A 20,333-nucleotide genomic window follows, 5' to 3' on the forward strand; every position below is an offset into this window, starting at 1 on the left:
CAATCTTCCTGTCCAGGTTGCCCAAGACTTTTGATATCTACCATTAATATACTTTACCCTGAAGTTAGCACTGGTGCCCCCTACATATCGGTACACCAAGGATACTGCTTATATCCAGGTTCCTCTCCACCTTACCTCTCACAAACTCCAGTACCCACATCAAGGACAAACACAAGTCATACAAATATTCTTTAGTAACAGGACAACAGTTCTTAATTAGAAAAGTGATGGCAATAATGGGTAGTTTGAAAAAAACAATATATTAAGTACTTTAATATTGTAATTATTATATTTGTCAGGTGGGACAAAAATAAGCCCAATTACTTTTTTTTCACAATAGAAAACAAAGTAAAGTTGGTAGAGATTTTCCCAAATACCTGATTCTCCAAGTGGAAAGAGACACACATCCTTTTTCAAAAGGCATCATGGATGAAGGCCATTGAAGAACATAAAACTGGAGGTAATATGGAGGAAGCCGGAATCTCTGGAATGGAACCCAGGAGTCTGCAATTTAAACAGATGATTCTTACTGGCACTGAAGTTGGAAAACCAAGGACTACAGATTGTCCACTGTCTTGAGGAAGTATAGTTATAAAAGCACACTAACCTCAGTAATAAAGAAAAGGCTGTCAGCTTGCTAAGGAAAGTTTGAGAGAGCCACTGATTATAGAATTCCACTCTATAAGCTGGTTAGACTTTTTCCTCTGAACTCTTTAAGTTTTTAAATTTTATTTAAATTCAGTTTGCCAACATAAAGTATAACACCCAGTGCTCATCTCATCGTGTGCCCTCCCTAATCCCTGTCACCCAGTTACCCTATCCCTCCACCCACCTCCCCTTTCTGCATCTCTTTGTTTCCCAGTTAGGAGTCTCTCATGGTTTGTCTTCCTCTCTAATTTTTCACCACTCAGTTTCCCCCTACAGAAGATATATATGCAAATGACATATCAGATAAAAGGCTGGTATCCAAGACCTCTGAGCTCTTTTTGTATAACCTCACCCATAGCACTGACACGTCCTAGTGACTCTTTTTACTTCTGTAGGAGTCGTGTAAAGCTGACTAGGATTGTTCATAGCAGGCATCAAGAGGTAGTCGCTGTCCTAAACTTTGACATATAACCTGTAGGGGCTCTCCTGAAGCCCATTCATGCCCCGCAAGTTCCATCTGGTGAGCAGGGGCATCAATCCAATTGGTGTACACTTCAGATGGCATTAGAGTCATAGGCACTTCCCTAACGGTCATGACAAGTGGACCCGCCCTCTGATCAAACCACTCTAATTCAGCCCATTTCATTTTTATTCAATATACGAAAAGAAGCTTGAATTAAAAACTTGTATATCTTACTTTTCATAAGATTTTTTTTTTCACACTCTGTATCACATTGGGTGCAGGAAGAGGAAGCATGAGGGAACTTTGTCTTTTATTAAATGCTTGCTATGCCTATAAAGGTGTATGGGATGTTGACTGTATTTAGATTCAAAACAGGTGGACCAAACACTTCAGATAGGTTCCTTGGGTTTTAAAAAGATTACTCGTGGCTTCAACAGATGCTTTGCAATTTCATCAGCACCATATGCTTTATACAGAGGCTACCTCAAAATGAAGATATACTTCATTTGATGCCATGGCTTTCATTTTGTGCTTGCCTCAGTGAGGAATGAATTCAGATACACTTTTTAGCCTCATCTGTTTACATTGTTTTGTGTGAGCAGACTGGCAGATAATTACCCAAATAAGGAGTTATTTCTCCAGAGATGGACTGCCAGTATTCATTGTAATACTAAATACAAATGCTATTAAAACTATCAAAATGGGGAACATTTGGAAGCTCATGTTGGTCTGTCAAAATAGTAAATACACCACATAGTTTGGAAACCATATCTATGATGCATCTCTTCAAAACACACGGTATGTAGGAAGAGTTGATAAAGGTAATGAAAACTAAATACTTTTTTAAAAATAGTAAATTCTGTGACTCTCCATTTCAGTTAGTTATTAAATGCAAGAGATCTTCAATTAAAATGTAAATGGAATTAACTGCATGAAGCTATCTATCTGGAAGATATGTAATTACAGAATAATTTGCTAACAGGCACTGAACAATGGCCAAAGGAAAATAAAATCATTGCTTAATGATTCAAATTATGATATTTTATGATCATTTCTTTCTAGTGCTGGTGGAATGTGACCCTAGACAACTTTTGCTTAGCCTCCCAGGGTAATTGTATTCTCATATATAAGAATATGGAAACGTGATCTATAAGATCGTTTCCTGACCTAAAATTCCTTGACTTTTTAGGTCATTGACTTTATATATCTTGTTTTCTCTGCCAATCAAGTTAATGAAAGAAGGACTAATTTTGACCCAGATTTGAATTCAGATTTTGTTTCCTTCCTTCCTGCATGAATGTGCTAACCTTCTCCAATTTCTTCATGTGTGACAAATGGAGAACACCTACCTCTTGGGAATTATGATAAATAAATGAGGAGGTATTTAAAGCTCCAAGTATGAAATCCTTCACTTATAACTCATCAGGTCCACAATAAATTATATTCCTTTTCTTATCCTGCATCATTTTATATATCTCAAATCTGCATTTTCCGTGAAACCTTCTGGCCTCTGACCTCTGGACCCTACAGAAAAGTTATAATCCTGAGACTACACTAAGGGATGATAAAATATAGAGCTGTAGCAGATAAGACTAAAAGAGATATAATTTTTTTCCTCCTGAATTGTTTTGGTAAAAAGAGTGGCTAGCATCTATTAAAATAGTTGTCCTGCCTAGTGTTTCTTTTTCTTTTGTCTTTGAGGTCTAATAGTAGCCATAATTTTTAGAAATGAAATATATCTGAATTATAAGAAGTGGTTTGCTTCCTGTATGTTAGAAAATCTTTTCTCATTGCTTCCTTTCACTAATTTTTCATTCTTTCTGACTGTTGTACATCAAGCATTTTAAAATGAAAACATTATTTGTTCATTGTACAAAATACTAGAAGATAGTTTTTAAAATAGAAGAAATGAAACAAACGCATTCTCTAGAGAGAACAATTTTAAATGTGATTTGCCAGCTTTCTAAACTATGTGCAAACTATGTAGACACATTGACAAAACAGGTTGGTACTATATGGTTCTAATGTAAGCACCGGAGTATGTGCTCTGCAAGGGCTGGAATGTGCTGTGATCTGTTGCTCCCTAATGTTGTTCCAGCATTGAAAATGTGCCAATCACAGAGTATATACTCATTTTATTTATTTATTTTTATTTATTTATTTGTTTGTTTGTTTGTTTGAGGGAGCTGTAGAGAGGGAGGAAGAGGGACAAGTAGACTCCACACTGAGCTCAAAGCCTGATGTGGGGTCAACCCCAAGACCCTGAGATCATGCCCTGAACTGAAACCAAGAGTCAGAAACTCAACTAACTGAGCCACCAGAGTATACTCAGTACTTCTTTAACCTAACTTATCCTCTATATCTTTTTGGGCCAATAAATGGATTTTCAATGACTATATAGTATTCTACAGTATAGATATATCACAACCTACTCAGTAGATCCTCTATCATCAGACTTGTCCGGTTTTCTGTTTGTTCATTTTTGTGTATAGTAGTGTCATAATCAACATTCAGACAAAGAAACCTATACCTTTCTTCCTTATTACTATTTGGATAAATTCATAAAAGTAGAAATGCCAAGTGCAAGTATTCTACTCACAATTTTAGAGAATTATTACATATACTGCCAAATTGTTCACCAAATGATTGTCAATTCACAATCCAGTCAACTGAGATTGACTGTTTCCCCCCTTTTTCACAGATAGTAAAATAAATAAATAAATAAATAAATAAATAAATAAATAAATAAATAAATAAGTTTTGAAAATTAAAAACTAGTTTAAAAAGGCCATTTCATACTAAATACCCATTTCTGCATTTCCTGAGATGTATACAAGCTCCTACCCAGCAAGGATAAATAAACTCTTTCTAAAATAGTGTAAAGAGTTTGACAGTGCCCATTTAAATTAATCCCAAACTGCTATGAAACCCAGAAACACTGTAAAACCTTGTGAAATATTTGTAGCCTGTTAAGTGTTCTCCCCTCATGGAATCAGATATGAAATGTCTGTGTGGTAGCTGTTTTTCCAAGGTAAATAGATTATTTATATCACTAGGTACAAATGCTTTGAAATAACCAGAACATGTTACAGCTGAATGTGGGCTTATATAATTTTCACAACCAGTGCTTTTCCTGTCAGTCACCCTCATGGTGTGGCTTTGATGGTTTGATCTGAGTTCGACCCCTTGGCCGTGATATGTTTGAACGTTTGAACACCCACTCTGACGTGAACAGTGCGTCTAACAGGATCCCCTAGTGCTTCCTTGTGTTGTCTAATTTTGAGCTTCAGAAAAACCAGTAATGCCATTTCCACTGTGTCTGCATCTCCAGATTTGAGATTTTTGCCCCTTGATATTTCTAGTGTATGTAGACCTGGAAGTCCAGAGCCAGTAGCTTTGTATTTTCTGTATTGCCAAGAGATCGATTTGAAATGATCAGTTAATGATTACCAAGAGGTTTAAATATGATTTTGCTATCTGTGCAGTAGCTCCAAGAGGTATAGCAACATGAGCAATTAGGAGTGAGGCTGGCTGACAGAGTAGAGATTTAGAGAAAGGAGAGGAGTGAAAATTTAAAATGAGGAGTTAAATGAATGTTGAGAGAAAAGGTATGAAATGTAACCCCCAGTGCATGCTAGCAAGAGACAATATAAAAGTAGACAAAGAAGCTGGCCTCCACCCACAGAGGAAGGAGGTTATTATGGAATAGGAAGTTGCCAAAAAATCAAAGGAGAAATTACAGTATGAAAGCAGAAGAATGGCCAAGATAGATTTGGACTGTGAGGCCTAGCTTACAGAGATGGGGAAGAAATTTGAAAATAGCTTTTCAGTAAAGAATCATTTGAAACATGTGGTGCCTACTGAAGATAAAGATCAAGGAAAATAATTTCTAGTTGTCAGACTGTTCAAATTAGCACATTCATGTTTTTCTCTTTTTAGGAGTCAGTGATACCTGCCGTATTTTGGAGATATTGAAATTGTTTCTAAATGATCTGGGAAATGCCCAATTTTTCCTAAACAGAATTTTAGTTCTTAAAATGTTATACAAATTTAGAGCAGCAGGCAGTGACCACTGTTCCATTTACGTATTAAATGGTATCTCCATGGGCTTGTTATTATTTTTTGGAATTTGTTACTCATCTAAAGCAATCTAGTATAATAGAGATTGAGTTTTAGAGATTCAAGTATGAGCAGCTGAGTTACCTGCTCTGTGACCTTGAGAATCTTACCTTCTCTGAGCCTCATTTTCTTTATATATTAGTGGAAACTCTACTTTCTCAGTTTTGACAATTAAATAAAACATACACATTAAATGTCAGACAAAACAGAACATTTTTTTTAAAGATTTCTTTATGTATTTTAGGGAAAGAGAGAGAGAACATACACACACATGAGTGTGCACTTGCAACTCAGAGAAGGGGCAGAGGGAGAGAATCCTCAAGCAGACTCCCCACTGAGTGTGGAGCCCATGTGGGGCTCCATCCATGACCTATGGGATCATGACCTGGGGTGAAACCAAGAGTCAGATATTCAGCTGACTAGAGCCATCAGAATACCCCTAGGCAGAGAATCAATGTAGGTTTCTTTCTCACCACCATCCCTTGCAAAGCAAGAAAAGTCTGCAGAGTTTTATGAAATTAAACATACTATAAGGTGGTGTAATTAAGTTCAAAAACCAGGGACCACCTTCAAGAGAGGGAATTGGCATTATCAGGAATGTGAGAGGAAATTGGTGTTGGAGTTAAACCCTAAATTTATATCAATTTCTTGCTATCAGAATGCTTTACACTTGATGGGATGAGCACTGGGTGTTATTCTGTATGTTGGTAAATTGAACACCAATAAAAATTAATTTATATAAAAAAAAAAAAACAGAAGGTCTTTACCCAAACCATGCCTGATCTAATAAAATAATCATTGAGTTAATAAGAAAAAAAAAAGAATGCTTTTGGTTACAAGCAAAAGAAAATTTCAAATTAATTTTAACAATAAAATAAATTAGTAGGCAGAGGTGATTGAAATCAAGGATAAGCTTGACAAGATCAGACTTGATCTATCTATCATCACTTAAATGATGAAAGACCTATACTCATGATCTATTTCTTGCCTCTGCATTAGTGCTAACTCCATTCTGTGCAGGCTTCCTAATTCAGGGTCCCAAGATGACTACCTTGTTAGCATTCAGGTTTCTTGGTGATTAAGATGTCCAGTCTGACATAGGTAACAATCTATTATAAATGTTTGATAGCCTGTATCTCACACAGGCTCTCTCACTCATGCTCAGCAAAGAAGAAAGCCATTTTTCCTACTCTCAAACAAAAATCCAGAGTTTTGGCCTAAATGAATCAACTTAGAGCACTTGCCCATTCTTATCTCAGTAAATGTGGTCTGGGTATGGGGTTATGCCAATTACCTTAGGCCTGAGCCATAGATTCTACTTTTCATTTGGAGGTCAAGTCAGTTACCCTTGACGCACATAGGTTATATTGGAGTAGGGTGCTGTCATGAAGAGGAAGAGGAATATATGCTAGGTGTCTGAAAAAAAGGGGGCAGATATCCACCAGAATAGCTGTGACTAAATGGGAAACTTTAGGTTTTAGATGTATATCTGAGATATATATTTGAAAGAAAGGAAGTGAGACTCCTGGGTGGCTCAGCGGTTGAGCGTCTGCCTTCGGCTCAGGGCGTGATCCAGGGACTTGGGATCTAGTCTCATATTGGGCTCCTTGTGGGCAGCCTGCTTCTCCCTGTGTTTGTGTCTCTGCCCGCCCCCCCCCCATGTCTCTCATGAATAAATAAATAAAATCTTAAAAAAATGAAATAAAGGAAGCTTGAAGAGTTATACTTCTAAAAATTAAATTCAAAGAAGAGTTTATTAAAGTAAGTGTTGTCAGAAGAAGGAGGAGGAGGAGGAGGAAGGGGAAAAGAGAAAGAAAAAAGAAACAGTGTTTTATGGAGATAATATATACAATGATGACTCTTAGATTAGGCCAGAAACACCAGGGAAATACTAACATTTTATATACTTATTTTGTTTTCTGATGTTTTGATCTAATGTGAGACATGATTTGGAGAATCTAGAATAGATTCATCGGTTAGTCTTTCAAATAAAGCCATTTTCAGTGCTTAAACAATATTCTGTTGTTAATTCAAGATTTCGTTCTCTAAGAAAGGACCATCCCATTGCATTCTACAATATAAAGTAAAACAAAGTTTCTTTATACTGAAGATGTCAGATCTGAAGTTTCTAACATTCTATTGTGAACAGCTTGAGAGTCTGATTCTCAATTCAGCACTGGTATAGAAAGTCATGTGGCTGAAAGTGCTCCCAACATCATCCCAATAAATATTTTGAATCTTCTCCAGCAACTGAGTCTGAGCCATATGGCATATAATGAGTGAATTTTAATTCAAAAAAAAAATCATTCTTAGGAGAACCTTAGATGGCTTCTGGGACATCTGGTTTCAAGTAGCACGGCACTCTGCACTCTCAAATAGCTATATTAATTGCCCTATAGAATGGGTTATTTAAGATTAGCTATTTAAATGTTGGGCAATGGCTACTAAATATAGTGATTTTAGTTTGTGTGTAATTAATGGTGAGCTAATCTTCTAAAAGTAATCAACCAAATCCAGCTGCTTCTGCCAGATAGAACAGCAGATTAGTTAGGATACTAATTTGGCTATTATAATAAAGGCCAAAAGATTTTATTTTTGCCCCATATAACAGTCTTGAGCGTAAGCAGTCCTGGGCAGGTTTTTCAGTGTCAACAGTAGAGACTTATTCTTGTTCTCTGGCATCCTTAATATTCATCTCCCATCCTTTGGTCCAAAAATGTACTTTAGTGTTCCACTGTAAGATCTACATTTTAACCAGTGAAAAGAAAGGAAAAGAAAGAAAGTTATAGAACTTTCTTTGTAGGAGCATGGCCCAAAAGTCATCACATTGCTTCTATCCATTTCTTATTGGCCAAAAACTAGTATCTGGACAGTCTAGTGCCCAGATAAACCCTCTCTATATATGGAAGATGAATACGTATAATAAGGAGAAAACCAGCAGGCTCTCCCACAGAGCCTCAGGAGAAAAGAACTGTATAACTCTCTGTCCACCAAAGCTGAAATGATGCATCTGTCCAATTCTCTCAGTTAGTGTACCAAGTTGTCCAAATATAAACTAACATGAACAGAATATAAGATTTGTGTACATGAAAATAACATTTTTACTTAAGTTACCATGGGTTATAGAATCCAGCATTTAAAAATAATTATAATATGCACTCTTTATTTCTCATCTCTAAAAATGCACACTTTTGAAAGTTTAGAAAATACAGAAAAACATAAAGAAGTTAACAATCAACCATAATTTCACTAGCCAGAGATAACCATTGTCAAGAGTTTGGTGAATTTCCTTTATGGCTTTTCTCTCTGAGAGTTTTCTTTTTACTCATGTAATTGGACACAGTTTTACATTTTTAAAGCTAATACTATACAATTTTCTCACATCATTAAAATGGATACTAAATATCAGTTTTATGTTTGCATTAATTTAACCTACAGAAGTATCAAAGTTTATTCTGTTGCTAGTACTAGATACTTAAAGTTTCCAGTCTTTGTTGGTATTAATAGTGTAACTGTGAACATCTTTGTGAATAAATTTTTGTCTGCATTTTGAATTACTAGAATAGAATCTTAAAAATGAAATTAAATCAGAAGGTAAGAAAATTTTAAAGGCTCTAGATCTTTATTGCTAAGTTACTTTCCACAAAGGATATTGAAAATTTCTCCAGCTTGTTCTGCTAATCTCTTCCATATCACCCTTGCTAGCATTATTATAATTAAATAAATTAAAGTTGCCTCACTTGAAAAAGGACATTTGTAGACCTTCTATGACTGATGAGCCTAAGTATGATTTCATATGTACCAGCAATGTTTTCATGTCTACATTAAATTCTGTTATTTTGGTCATTTATTCATCCCTTGTCTTAATACAAATATAAACTCTCATGTGCCTGACTGAGTCAGTAAAGGAGGTTAAGGGGATATAGGTATAACCTATGAGATGCTATAATTATCTCATTTAATGACACCTGCTTACATTTAATTTTGGTTTAATAATACCAACCAACTTGATTCAGCCAAGAATCTTGAAGAATATATGTTTTTAAAAATGAACAGGTATTGAATTGCTATAATAAATGATACCTCATTTATTTATGTGCCAAAACTCATGCAATTTTCTCAGGAGAGATTTCAGATTCTCATTTCAAAGCACATTAACTCTGAATTTAGATAAAATCCTAACATATCTGATTATATGATTTCCAAGTCCATGGCAGATTAAAAACAGCAAATTAGAAAAGAGCAGCAAACATTTTAACAACCAATAATGGTAGCTGAGAGATGGACAGAGGAGATAAAGATTTTGTATTGTTTATAACACGCACATACAGCCACCACCATCACCATCACTATCACCACCAGAAACAACCTGAAATGCTGTTTTTTGAAATTGTAACATTTTTAGAACAATGCCATTTAATGAAATTATGGTTCATCTATTCAAAGAATAGTAAAAAGTCTTTATAGGTTATTTTTACAGGAAGTTTTAGTATCACAGAAAAAAAACATTTATAATAAAAAAGCTGGATATAACTTTGCACGTAGAATTTGATCACCAATTTTAAAAATTGAAAGATATCTCAAAAATAAATGCACTGAAATATTAATATGATTTTCTTGGATGGGTAAGGTTATTTTTTCTTCTACTTTCTCTGTATCTTCTAAATTTTCTAAAATGTATATGTGTTTTTCTAACAAATTATTATATTCTAATAAACATAATTAAAGTTATATTTTTAAATTATATAATTAAGTTATATTATATTTAATAATATTCAATGGTCTACTTAAACAGTTTATTGAGGGTCTATTGGGTACGTCTCTTGGATGCTATTTAAATTATTTGTTCTGTAAAGTAATGGTCATAAGGATTAGTCATATATTATAACATTAGAAAGGAAATTCTTACATTAAGCAAGTAGACAACTTTATATTTAGACAGGATGTTCATGCTATTTAAATAATACTGTATGGGGCAGCCATGGTGGCGCAGCGGTTTAGCGCTGCCTTCAGCCCAGGGCGTGATCCTGGAGACCTGGGATCGAGTCCCACGTCAGGCTGCTGCATGGAGCCTGCTTCTCCCTCTGCCTGTGTCTCTGCCTCTCTCGCTCTGTGTGTGTGTGTGTGTGTGTGTGTCTTATGAATAAATAAATAAAATCATAAATAAAAATAAATAAATAAATAAATAAATAAATAAATAAATAAATAAATAAATAAATAAATAAACTGTAGGGACACCTAGGTGGCTCAGCGGTTGAGCAACTGCCTTAGGTTCAGGTCGTGATCCCAGGTCCGAGGATGGAGTCCCTCATCCGGCTCCCTGCCAGGAGCCCATTTCTACCTCTGCCTGTGTCTCTGCCTCTCTGTCTCTCTCATGAATAAATAAATACAGTCATAAATAAATAAATAAATAAATAAATAAATAAATAAATAAATAATATTGCAGACATTTCACAAATTAAAATCGTATTTCAGGTTGGTAGAACTGCAATAAATTTAAACCAAAACAGTCTTTAAAAATTTATATATATATATTTATATACTCATCTTGCATATACGAATGAAACGTTCATGTATATTTTATATAGAGTTTCTTCCGTGTAAATTTGCTTCTTCATATTTTAAGGGAATACTTTTTAATTTTTACTTAGAAAAATTCATAGTATTATCCAGAAAATTATTAAATATATGAAATGTTTTTATAATGTGGGGTGCTTGGGTGGTTTAGTGGTTGAGCATCTGCCTTCTGCTCAGGTCATGATCTGGGGTCCTGGAATCAAGTCACACATCAGGCTCCCCAGAGAGAACCTGCTTTTCCCTCTGCCTGTGCCTCTACCTCTCTCTCTGTGTCTATCATGAATAAATAAAATCTTTAAAAAATATATTTTTACAATTTTAGCTTGAAATAATTATCTGCAGATATTCTGAACTAATCACTTGGACAATTAAATTACATTATTTCCTTTATTAAATAATGAATCACACTGAATATATTTCTACATCTGCCTGTTTTTAAGTTATTATCTCTCAGATCCAAACCCACTCTCTGAATTCAACTTTGTGAGGCTAGGCTGGGTCTCTTGAGAGCAGTTTCTGCTTTGCCTGCTGCTGACTTTTAGGCTCTGTCCATAGAGGGCGCCAGAAGGCGACTGCAAAGTTGGAAGAGACAAGACCTCTGCTTGACATTTCTGTATTTATCCAGCTACCTTTCCTTACTTTAGCAACTAGGGTTCATTCCAGGAGCCACCCTTCTCTAAATTCCTAAGTTTAAAAATTCCATCTGCTTTCTTTTGTTCCCCAGCCCTAGAGTTAGTAGCTGCTTCCTACAGTTGCCATCTTTGTGATGACTTGGTATTAGTTACCTACTTTATACATAAACTGTGTGTGTGTTTTTTTTAAGGTTTTATTTATTGTATTCATGAGAGACAGAGAGAGAGGCAGAGACATAGGCAGAGGGAGAAGCAGGCTCTGCTCAGGGAGCCTGATGCGGGACTTGATCCTAGGACCCTAGGATCACACCGTGAGCCAAAGGCAGATGCTCAACCACCAAACCACCCAGGGGTCCCTGTTCTTTATATTCTGTTCTGTCTCCTGGCTATACTGACTGATACAGCATAATTTCCTAAAGCAGAAATACATAGATTGATAAAATAATTTTCCTGCTAGTTAATGTTGCAAGTTAACATAGATATGCATACGTGGTAACTCTAATAAAAGTTTTCTGAACTTTGCTTTGCAAAGTTCATATATAGGATATACCTAGTTCAGTATGGTTCAGGGATGTAAATCATAGTTCTTCTCATGACCAGCATAGCTTCCTTATCAACATTTTAAGGAATTAAAAACTGATTCTGTATACTCTCTATGTATGTGTGTATGTATGTATCTATATGTATAACTTATGAATGTACTTATGAATGATGTATAATTATACATATGTATAATTGTAAAAATATGACAGGAAAACAGGAAGGAAAACACAAATTTAATGTGGTTGTAAATAGATCAATCATTAATTCATAACATAGGTTAAATTCATCATCCCACTTGCATCTGAATTCCGGACTCTGAGAACTAAATTCATTGATTAGTAAAATACTTAGCACCTCTGATTACACATTCATCAGCTCAGTGGTGTTTGCATTGTTCTTATCATCAAGGTTGTTCCATCTTCCTGTTTATTCTCTATCCTATTCCAACTATCAACCACTTCATTTGACTTTAGTTAAAACCTAGATAATCTTCTCAACCCTCTTCATGTATAGGAAGAAAATATAGCAAACCGTCCTTCAATAAATGCCACGTCCTATATTGCTGACATGACTACCTCTTCTAGCTCCTAAAATTCTTGGTTGCCTTTGCCTGTCCCTAGCCATGACTATTTTTATTCCTGAATTTTTTAGCTTTCTCTGGGTTCCCGGCTTGGTCAGACATTTCTGGCTCGCTGCTTCCCTTTTGCTGCAATTTCCTGTTTATGGCTGGGTTGGTTATATAGTAACCATGTGAAACTCATCCCTTTCTGTCTCACATCCTATAATTGCTGTTCTTTGACACTTGAAATGCCTCAGAATTCTGGTTCCCCTATGTATCCTTCCATCTTCCCTAAGACTAGAGTTAGCATTGGCCTTCCTGCCTCCCAAGCCTGCCAGCCTCTACTTATTTTTCTTTAAGATTTTATTTATTTATTCATGAGAGAGACAGAGAGAGGCAGAGATATAGGCAGAGGGAGAAGCAGGCTCCACACAGGGAGCCCAATGCAGGACTTGATCCCAGGACTCCAGGGTCACGCTCTGGGCCAAAGGCAGGCAGTAAGCCGCTGAGCCACCCAGGGATTCCCTGCCTCTACTTAAATAAATAGAAAAGCTTAGGCCAAAGTGGGAGAAGTAGGTGACTATTTTTATATGTCTGGTTATCTTTGAGTACTCAGGGAAGAATGTTATAAAGCTTTATGGCTGGGATGCCTGGGTGGCTCAGTGGTTGAGTGTCTGCCTTCAGCTCAGGGTGTGATCCTGGAGTCCAGGATCGAGTCCCACTTTGGGCTCCCTACATGGAGCCTGCTTCTCCCTCTGCCTATGTCTCTGCCTCTCTCTGTGTGTGTGTCTCTCTCATGAATAAATAAAATCTTTAAAAAAATTTAAAAATTAAAAAAAAAATAAAGCTTTATGGCTAAGTTTGTTGGCTTTGGAGTCAGAACAGACTGAGCTCAAATCTTGGTTCAATCATTTACTAGTTGTGTGACCTTAGGCAAATTTCTATATATTTCTCTCTACCTCAGTTTTCTTAAGAATCATATGAATACCACATATCTGCCTCAAAATTTTTATAAAGATTAAGTTGAATAATCCATGTAAATTGCTTAGAATTGTTCGGCACAGAAAAAAACACTCAGATATTAGCAATGTTTATGTTACCCTTCTGTAATCCCACTTGATGACTTTGTTGATATCTACAACTGAACATTATGTCTGAGTGACTATTTTCCTGACTTATTAATATTAGGGGAAGGTTATTAAGTAGACATAGCTTACTTATACAACGAATGGACCCTCCATCTCTATGTGGCATCTATTTCCATAATGAAAATAGGAAGAAAAATCACTACTTAATAAAATCCTTCAAAATGTAATTTCAGTCTGTGTTTGAAAGGCCCAGCGATTGTTAGGAATCTGGAAGAAGCAGTGACCAGAATAGAAATCTTAGAACAGCCTGTTCCAAAGCCAGGTTGCTGGGTTAAGCAATTAACGGTCTACCTGGGTTTGTATTTAGATCCATGTACCAGGCAAGAAATACTATTTTCACCCATAAAAGTGAATCTGCATGTAATTGGCTTAACGGTTTTTTGCCCTAGACAGTGACTCCACAATGAACAGTTACCAGTAATATACATCATTTAGATAGATAGGGAGATAAATCATTCTTAATCCAATCATACATTTTAATTATCAAATAACTCCAAAGAACTTATTAGGGTTTGTAGTTTTTTTGTAAGGATGATCACAATTGATCACATTTACTTGCAAGATTTCTTTAAGATTTTATTTATTTATTCATGAGAGACACAGAGAGAAAGAGGCAGAGACCTAGGCAGAGGGAGAAGCAGCCCCCCCCACCCAGGGAGCCTGATGCTAGACTAGATCCAGGCCATGGGATTACAACCCGAGCCAAATTCAGACAGCCAACTCCTGAGCCACTTAGGTGCCCCTACTTCAGGATTTCAATAGAAATTGATCTAATTTTCTATATGAGGAGACTGACCCAAAATGTAAAGTTCACATGTGTCCAGCGTAACACAGCTAGAATCAACAAATTTATTACTCCAAATTTAGTATTCTTTCCATTACTGCAAGGTGATGCCAACATTCTCTTGCAACTTCATAGAATATCATAGAGTTTGAAAGTAACAATGGTAAAGATGAATACCATTAATATTTGAATACTTAATACCTTATTATTTGAAGAAACCAAGTAATCTACAAATCAAAGTAATCATAAAATATGATTTTAGAGACTCACTAAAACATTTTGATTTATTTTCCCACTCAGAATATTGAAAAGAAAATCTCTAAGCTTCAGGTATCTCTTACGGAAAAGGGGAGAGAAGGAAAGATAGAGAGAGGGGATGGGAGGAGATATGACAATAGCCAAGATTTCAGTGTTTATTATATGCCAGGTGCTATCGTAAGCATTTACATGATTCATCTGCTGTACTGCTCATGAGAACCCCACAAAGTAATTACAACATTTTCACTAAATGGATGAGAGAAAAAGTAATTTGTCCAAAGTCACACTGTCTCTACTAAGAGAGGGGGCGTTGTTAAGATTTCACACTCTGAAACAAGCTCTGGGCCCATATTTTTTATCACAGTGCTGTATCTTCTTGATTTCATATAATTTAGCATTAATAAGTGTGTATTTCTTCAATTCCTTGAGGTTTAGGGTAACAATGATGGGTTAAAACTCCAAAAAATTTCACTAGTCTTGGGATCCCTGGGTGGCGCAGCAGTTTGGCGCCTGACTTTGGCCCAGGGCGCGATCCTGGAGACCCGGGATCGAATCCCACGTCAGGCTCCCGGTGCATGGAGCCTGTTTCTCCCTCCGCCTGTGTCTCTGCCTCTCTCTCTCTGTATGACTATCGTAAATAAATAAAAAAAATTAAAAAAAAAAAAGTTTCACTAGTCTTCTGGCAGCACCCAGATTCTGGTGTCATCCTAGGCCTACAGTGGAAGCGTGTGCATTCCAACTGACCATGTACTTCCAGCCAGCTGCATATAATCACTGTTTGTGATTCAACTTATACTGATGACCAGCATTTTCTTCTTGTGTATGACTGGCAGCTGTCACTCTAAATACACAGAATGATACACTGAGAATATTTTAAATAAGGTTCATTCCAATTATCTTTTTTTTAAACCATCTTAACCACTTCTAAGTGTACAATTCAATAGTGTTAAAAATATTTGCATTAAAATTCTCAGAACTTTTTCATCTTGCATGTCAAAAATGTTACACCCATAAAAGTAACTTTTTCCCATTTCCTCTTGTCCCCTTAATGCTGGCCTTTGGTAACTGTCATTCTACTTTCTGTTCTTTGAATCAGACTACTTAAGATTGTTTATACAACTGGAATCATACAGTATTTGTCTTTTTGTGACTAGCTTATTTCACTTATTAGTGAAAATAAAAGCCCGTATGCTTATTAGCGTAAAGTTCTCAAGGTTCATCCATATTGGAGCATGTGACAAGATTTCCTTCCTTTTTAAGACTGAATATTATTCTACTGTAGGTACATACTGCATTTCATTTATCTATTTATCAATTAGTGGCCATTGGGTTGCTTCTAACTCTTGTCTATTCAAGTGCTACTTGAATGTGAGTGTGCAGATATCTCTTTGGGACCTTCTTTTCAATCCTTGTATATGTAGATATAGTAGTAGTATTTCTGGATCTTTTGGTAGTTCCATTTTTAACTTTATGAGAAACCCCCCCCCATTGTTTTCCATAGTGATTGCATCATTTCACTGTCCTACATACAGGGCACTAGGGTTCAAATTTCTCTATACCCTCGTCAACACTTGTTATTGTCTGTAAAAATTGTATCTTTCAGTTTTTTGATGAAGCAATGTATTTCTGATTTCAGAAAATGTAATATCATTGAAGCCCTCTAAATGTTTAATTTTAGGAGCTAAATATTTCCCAGAACATTCCTTGAGTAAATGAGTAACTTGCTCTTTTGAACCTAAAACACATACTTGTTTCTTCATTCTTTTGGCTACCACTGTCTTACCCAGCTCTAAAAGCTTCTTAAAATTAGTCAGAGGGAGACAAGTGGGAAGGTGTAGACTTCTCACTTTGATAATCTGCTAAAGATGGAGAAAAAAATGGTGCTATTCAAAGACACTTTGTACTTGGAGATGTAGAATTTAGGATGGAAATAAACCCAGTGAAATAGCAAGAATGCTTGAAAGAGAAGTCACCAACCCACCACTGCAGAAGGCTGAATTCCAAGGAAATATGTCCAATATCCATGAAGCTGAGAAGTAAGTTTCTGTAATCATGCCTTTCTATTTTTCTATTTCTCATTTACTTTGAAATATCAATCATTAGGTGCAAGAAAGCTAGTCCTGCTAGTGAAATATGGAAATTAACCAAATGATAGGATCTTATGCAAGTAACAGTGGATATGGATATTTGTATAGTGACCCAATTATGGAGTAAGTAACTAGAAATTGCCAATCTTTGACTTTAAGAAAAAAGCACTAGTTATGTTAGTTGTCTCTAATATTGTGATACTGTGGTATAACTTTTAAAAGAAAACTCTTAAAAACATTTATCTTATTTCTATTGTTCGATTTTTTTCTTGTTTACGTTTCTCATTTCACTAGTAGAAACTTCTAGGAGCAAATGTCTTTTTCATTCTAAACACTAGAACAGAGGAACAAAGTGAAATTGTAATATATTTAATGTCACATGTATTCACAATAAGATAACAATATTAATATTCTTAAAAGAATTGTTAGTGTGGAAAGAAATCAGAAAATTTCACCTTGTATAGCCAGTGACTAATGCTATCAGAGAATTTATAAAAATAATTGATAAAAAACATAATAAGACATATTTTTAATATAAAGAAAAAGAAATATTGGCCAAAACTCAGGGTAGCTCACTTGAAAAGAAATAAAAATAACAAACAAAAAAAAAAACTGTCTACAGTTACATAAGACAAGAATGTGTGGAACTATAAGAGTAAAAGTCAATAATAAGCTAAAAACAGGAACTTGTTCTGTGAGACATCTAAAAGTAGCAAAACTGAGGACAATGTAATTTGCTTTTCCATATATATTCTGTGTTATGATTATCTAGCATGATGAATGAAATAGAAATGTCTCTGCCATTATAAAGCTTTCTATAATTTCTTGTTGATGGTAAGTATTCAACAATGGAGAATACTTTTATTTTTAAATAAAAATAGTCTTTTACATTTTAACTTAGCCTTTGCTAATCTTAAAAAGCCAAATACCTTATTAAATTTATGGAAAATGTTGTGTAATGACAAAGTTGGAGGGAAAACAGTACATTCTATAATGTAGAAAAAAAGCTCATGAAGCAATAAACAGCAACATGTATTTCCTGTTTTTAGAAGTAACTGCTGAAGCTTATCACTTGATTAACAGGCTTATTTTATGAAGGAGTCATTAATGTATAATATAGTGGGAATTTGGAGAACTCTATGGAATTTGTCACAAAGCGGCCATGAAACAAATAGGAAATTTCTTAGAGAAAATGGGGATAGAATAGAGAAAAGTAGAGGCCTTTGACTTTTCCAGGGGATCTTTTAGTAATAGTTGAAAAATAATAAGTAATGTGCAACTATATAACAATATTCTATTTCTTTCTAGTCTAACAAAGTTTTTCCTCAATGAAATAACAAGGGAGCACCATTTTCTGATGGATACTAATACTAATAACATAGCCAAACAAGCTATTTGACTTATTTTGTTATAATACTCATTTCAAAAAAAAATTTAAAAAAATACTCATTTCAGCTAGTGGATGGGTTTCTATGCAGTTGTAAGAATTATGCCAGAGGATGCTTAACTACATATAATTACTCTAACCTGCCAGCACCTCAGATGTCCTCTGGAGTACCCTTTTGCTCACTAGGTGCTTCTTTTGCATGAGACCCCCTTTAAAACAATTCCACAGAATTAGCTACTGTGGCATCTTGGTAGTACCCTACCATAGCATCTGTTTTCCACAAAATAGACAACTTTGCTTTGCCATTGGTGGGAGTGAAGCTCAATGCCTACACAGATTCCTTCTCTTTCTCTGGCCAGCTGGCTGCAGCTAGGTTCTCTAGTCCCTTTGAAGACTCTCACTTGGTTTGATATGTAGAGGAAGATATCCCTAGTCCTTGCCCAAACCATATGGGGCTGGGGGTGGAAACACAATATACTGACCACTTTCTCCAAAGAAGATCTTTTTTGGCATTTTTCATATCAACTGTTTCATACTCTTTAGGTGTGTGGTGGGCCAATGCTGGCCAAACCAATGTTATAGTCTCCTAGCATCACTTTCAGGATATGGAGATATTTGGTACCTACTTCACAGTTTTAACCTTGAGGTCCTCAGCCAAAACTGAAACAAAGTTCTACTTTTATGACTTCTATATATGCTATTTTTTTTCTTATTCCCATCAACTAGGATTTTTTAAAAAAACCGAAAAACTATTTTGCGGTAATGATTGATATACAAAAAGCAGTATATTTTTGTGTTTACAACTTGGTTAGTTTAGGGGTAAGTATGTATCCATGAGGCTATCTATCCCATAAATACCCATCACCTCCAAGTTTTCTCCCCCTTTCTCACTTACTTATTCTTATGATAAGAACACTTAACATAAGATCTACCCTCTTAGATTTTTTTTTAGTATACAATACACTATTGTTAACTATGAACATTATGTTGCCCAGTAGATCTTTAGAACTTACTCATGTTGCATAACTGAAACTTCTTACCCTCTAATAATTCTCCCAAGCCCCTAGAAGCACCACTCTACTCTACTTCTGTGAGCTTGGCTATTTTGGATTGCTCATATAAGTGGGATCATGTAGTAGTTACTCTTCTGTTCTGACTTTTCACTTAGCATAATGTCCTCCAAGTTCATCAATTAGGTTTTTAGTTTGGAGAAAGGATTGTGTTTTGTGGAAAAGACTATTTAAAGCACATGTTTTTCTTAAGATTTAAGCACAATTCTAAGTCTAGGTATTTTTGCATAAAAACATAGTTACTTGATTCCATTAACTCATAAATTTAACAGATTAAGTTCCCTTGAAATTTATCCCCCCCCCCCAAAAAAAGAGATTTATTCCCATTTACAAACCTCGTTAAATAAGCTTCTTTAAACATTTTAAACTATACTTTTTAAACAAACACTACAAATGCCTACTGGGGCAAACTTAAAATACAATAAGCCAATACTTCCTAGGTACTTAACTCCTGTAAGACTAATAAATCAAATCTATAGATGTATAGTAAATTAGATTCTCGTAAACCCGTGAAACATCTTAAAATCATACCTGGTAGCAAGACTTCCAGTTAGAGATGGCAGATGAAATATAACCATTAAAGTTTGTTTCTTTTCAATACTCAACTTAAATGACAGTAAAGTGATTTTTTAAAAAGAAGGAAACATAGGACAAAGAAAAAAAAAGGAAATAATAGCAATAATTTTGGAAGCTGGAAAGCAGATAGCTTAGGAGACAGAGAAACTAGTTAAGAAGTGCCAAATTGTAGTAAAGGGTTCTCAAAAGATAATTGCTGATATTGAGTCAGAAAGATAAGACAAAAAGTCTGTTTATAAAGTATATTGATGCAAGAGAAAAGACTTAAAGTTATAGATATTAAGAATTCTATGAATCAGCTCCACTAGAGAATCTTACAGTAAAGAGTACAGACTGCAAGCCTCATTGCCAATAAGCTTTTTTCGTGTTCTCCTCTTAAATGGGAAAGCTGTTGAGGTGCATTCCAGAATGTAAGCACTCTTAAGTTCTTAATTTAAGCACTCTTAAGTTACAGCTTCCAATATGAGCATATTGACCAAACC

At 35.3% G+C, this 20,333-nt stretch overlaps 1 protein-coding gene across 4 annotated transcripts in view; it reads left to right on the forward strand.

The window, feature by feature from the left end:
• Positions 1–20,333, forward strand: part of OXR1 (oxidation resistance 1) — a 365,376-nt gene that overhangs the window by 182,926 nt on the left and 162,117 nt on the right. Inside the window, exon 1 of one of the 4 annotated variants that reach the window (XM_055313917.1) lies at positions 16,521–16,767. The exons of the other annotated variants lie outside the window; for them this stretch is intronic. Coding sequence (XP_055169892.1) covers positions 16,755–16,767 — 13 coding nt within the window. The 5' untranslated portion in view covers positions 16,521–16,754. Of the gene's footprint in view, positions 1–16,520; positions 16,768–20,333 lie in introns of those variants that run through there. 4 annotated transcript variants of the gene reach the window in all.

Source organism: Nyctereutes procyonoides, unplaced genomic scaffold (assembly GCF_905146905.1).
Source record: "Nyctereutes procyonoides isolate TBG_1078 unplaced genomic scaffold, NYPRO_anot_genome, whole genome shotgun sequence".
Taxonomy (NCBI): domain Eukaryota; kingdom Metazoa; phylum Chordata; class Mammalia; order Carnivora; family Canidae; genus Nyctereutes; species Nyctereutes procyonoides.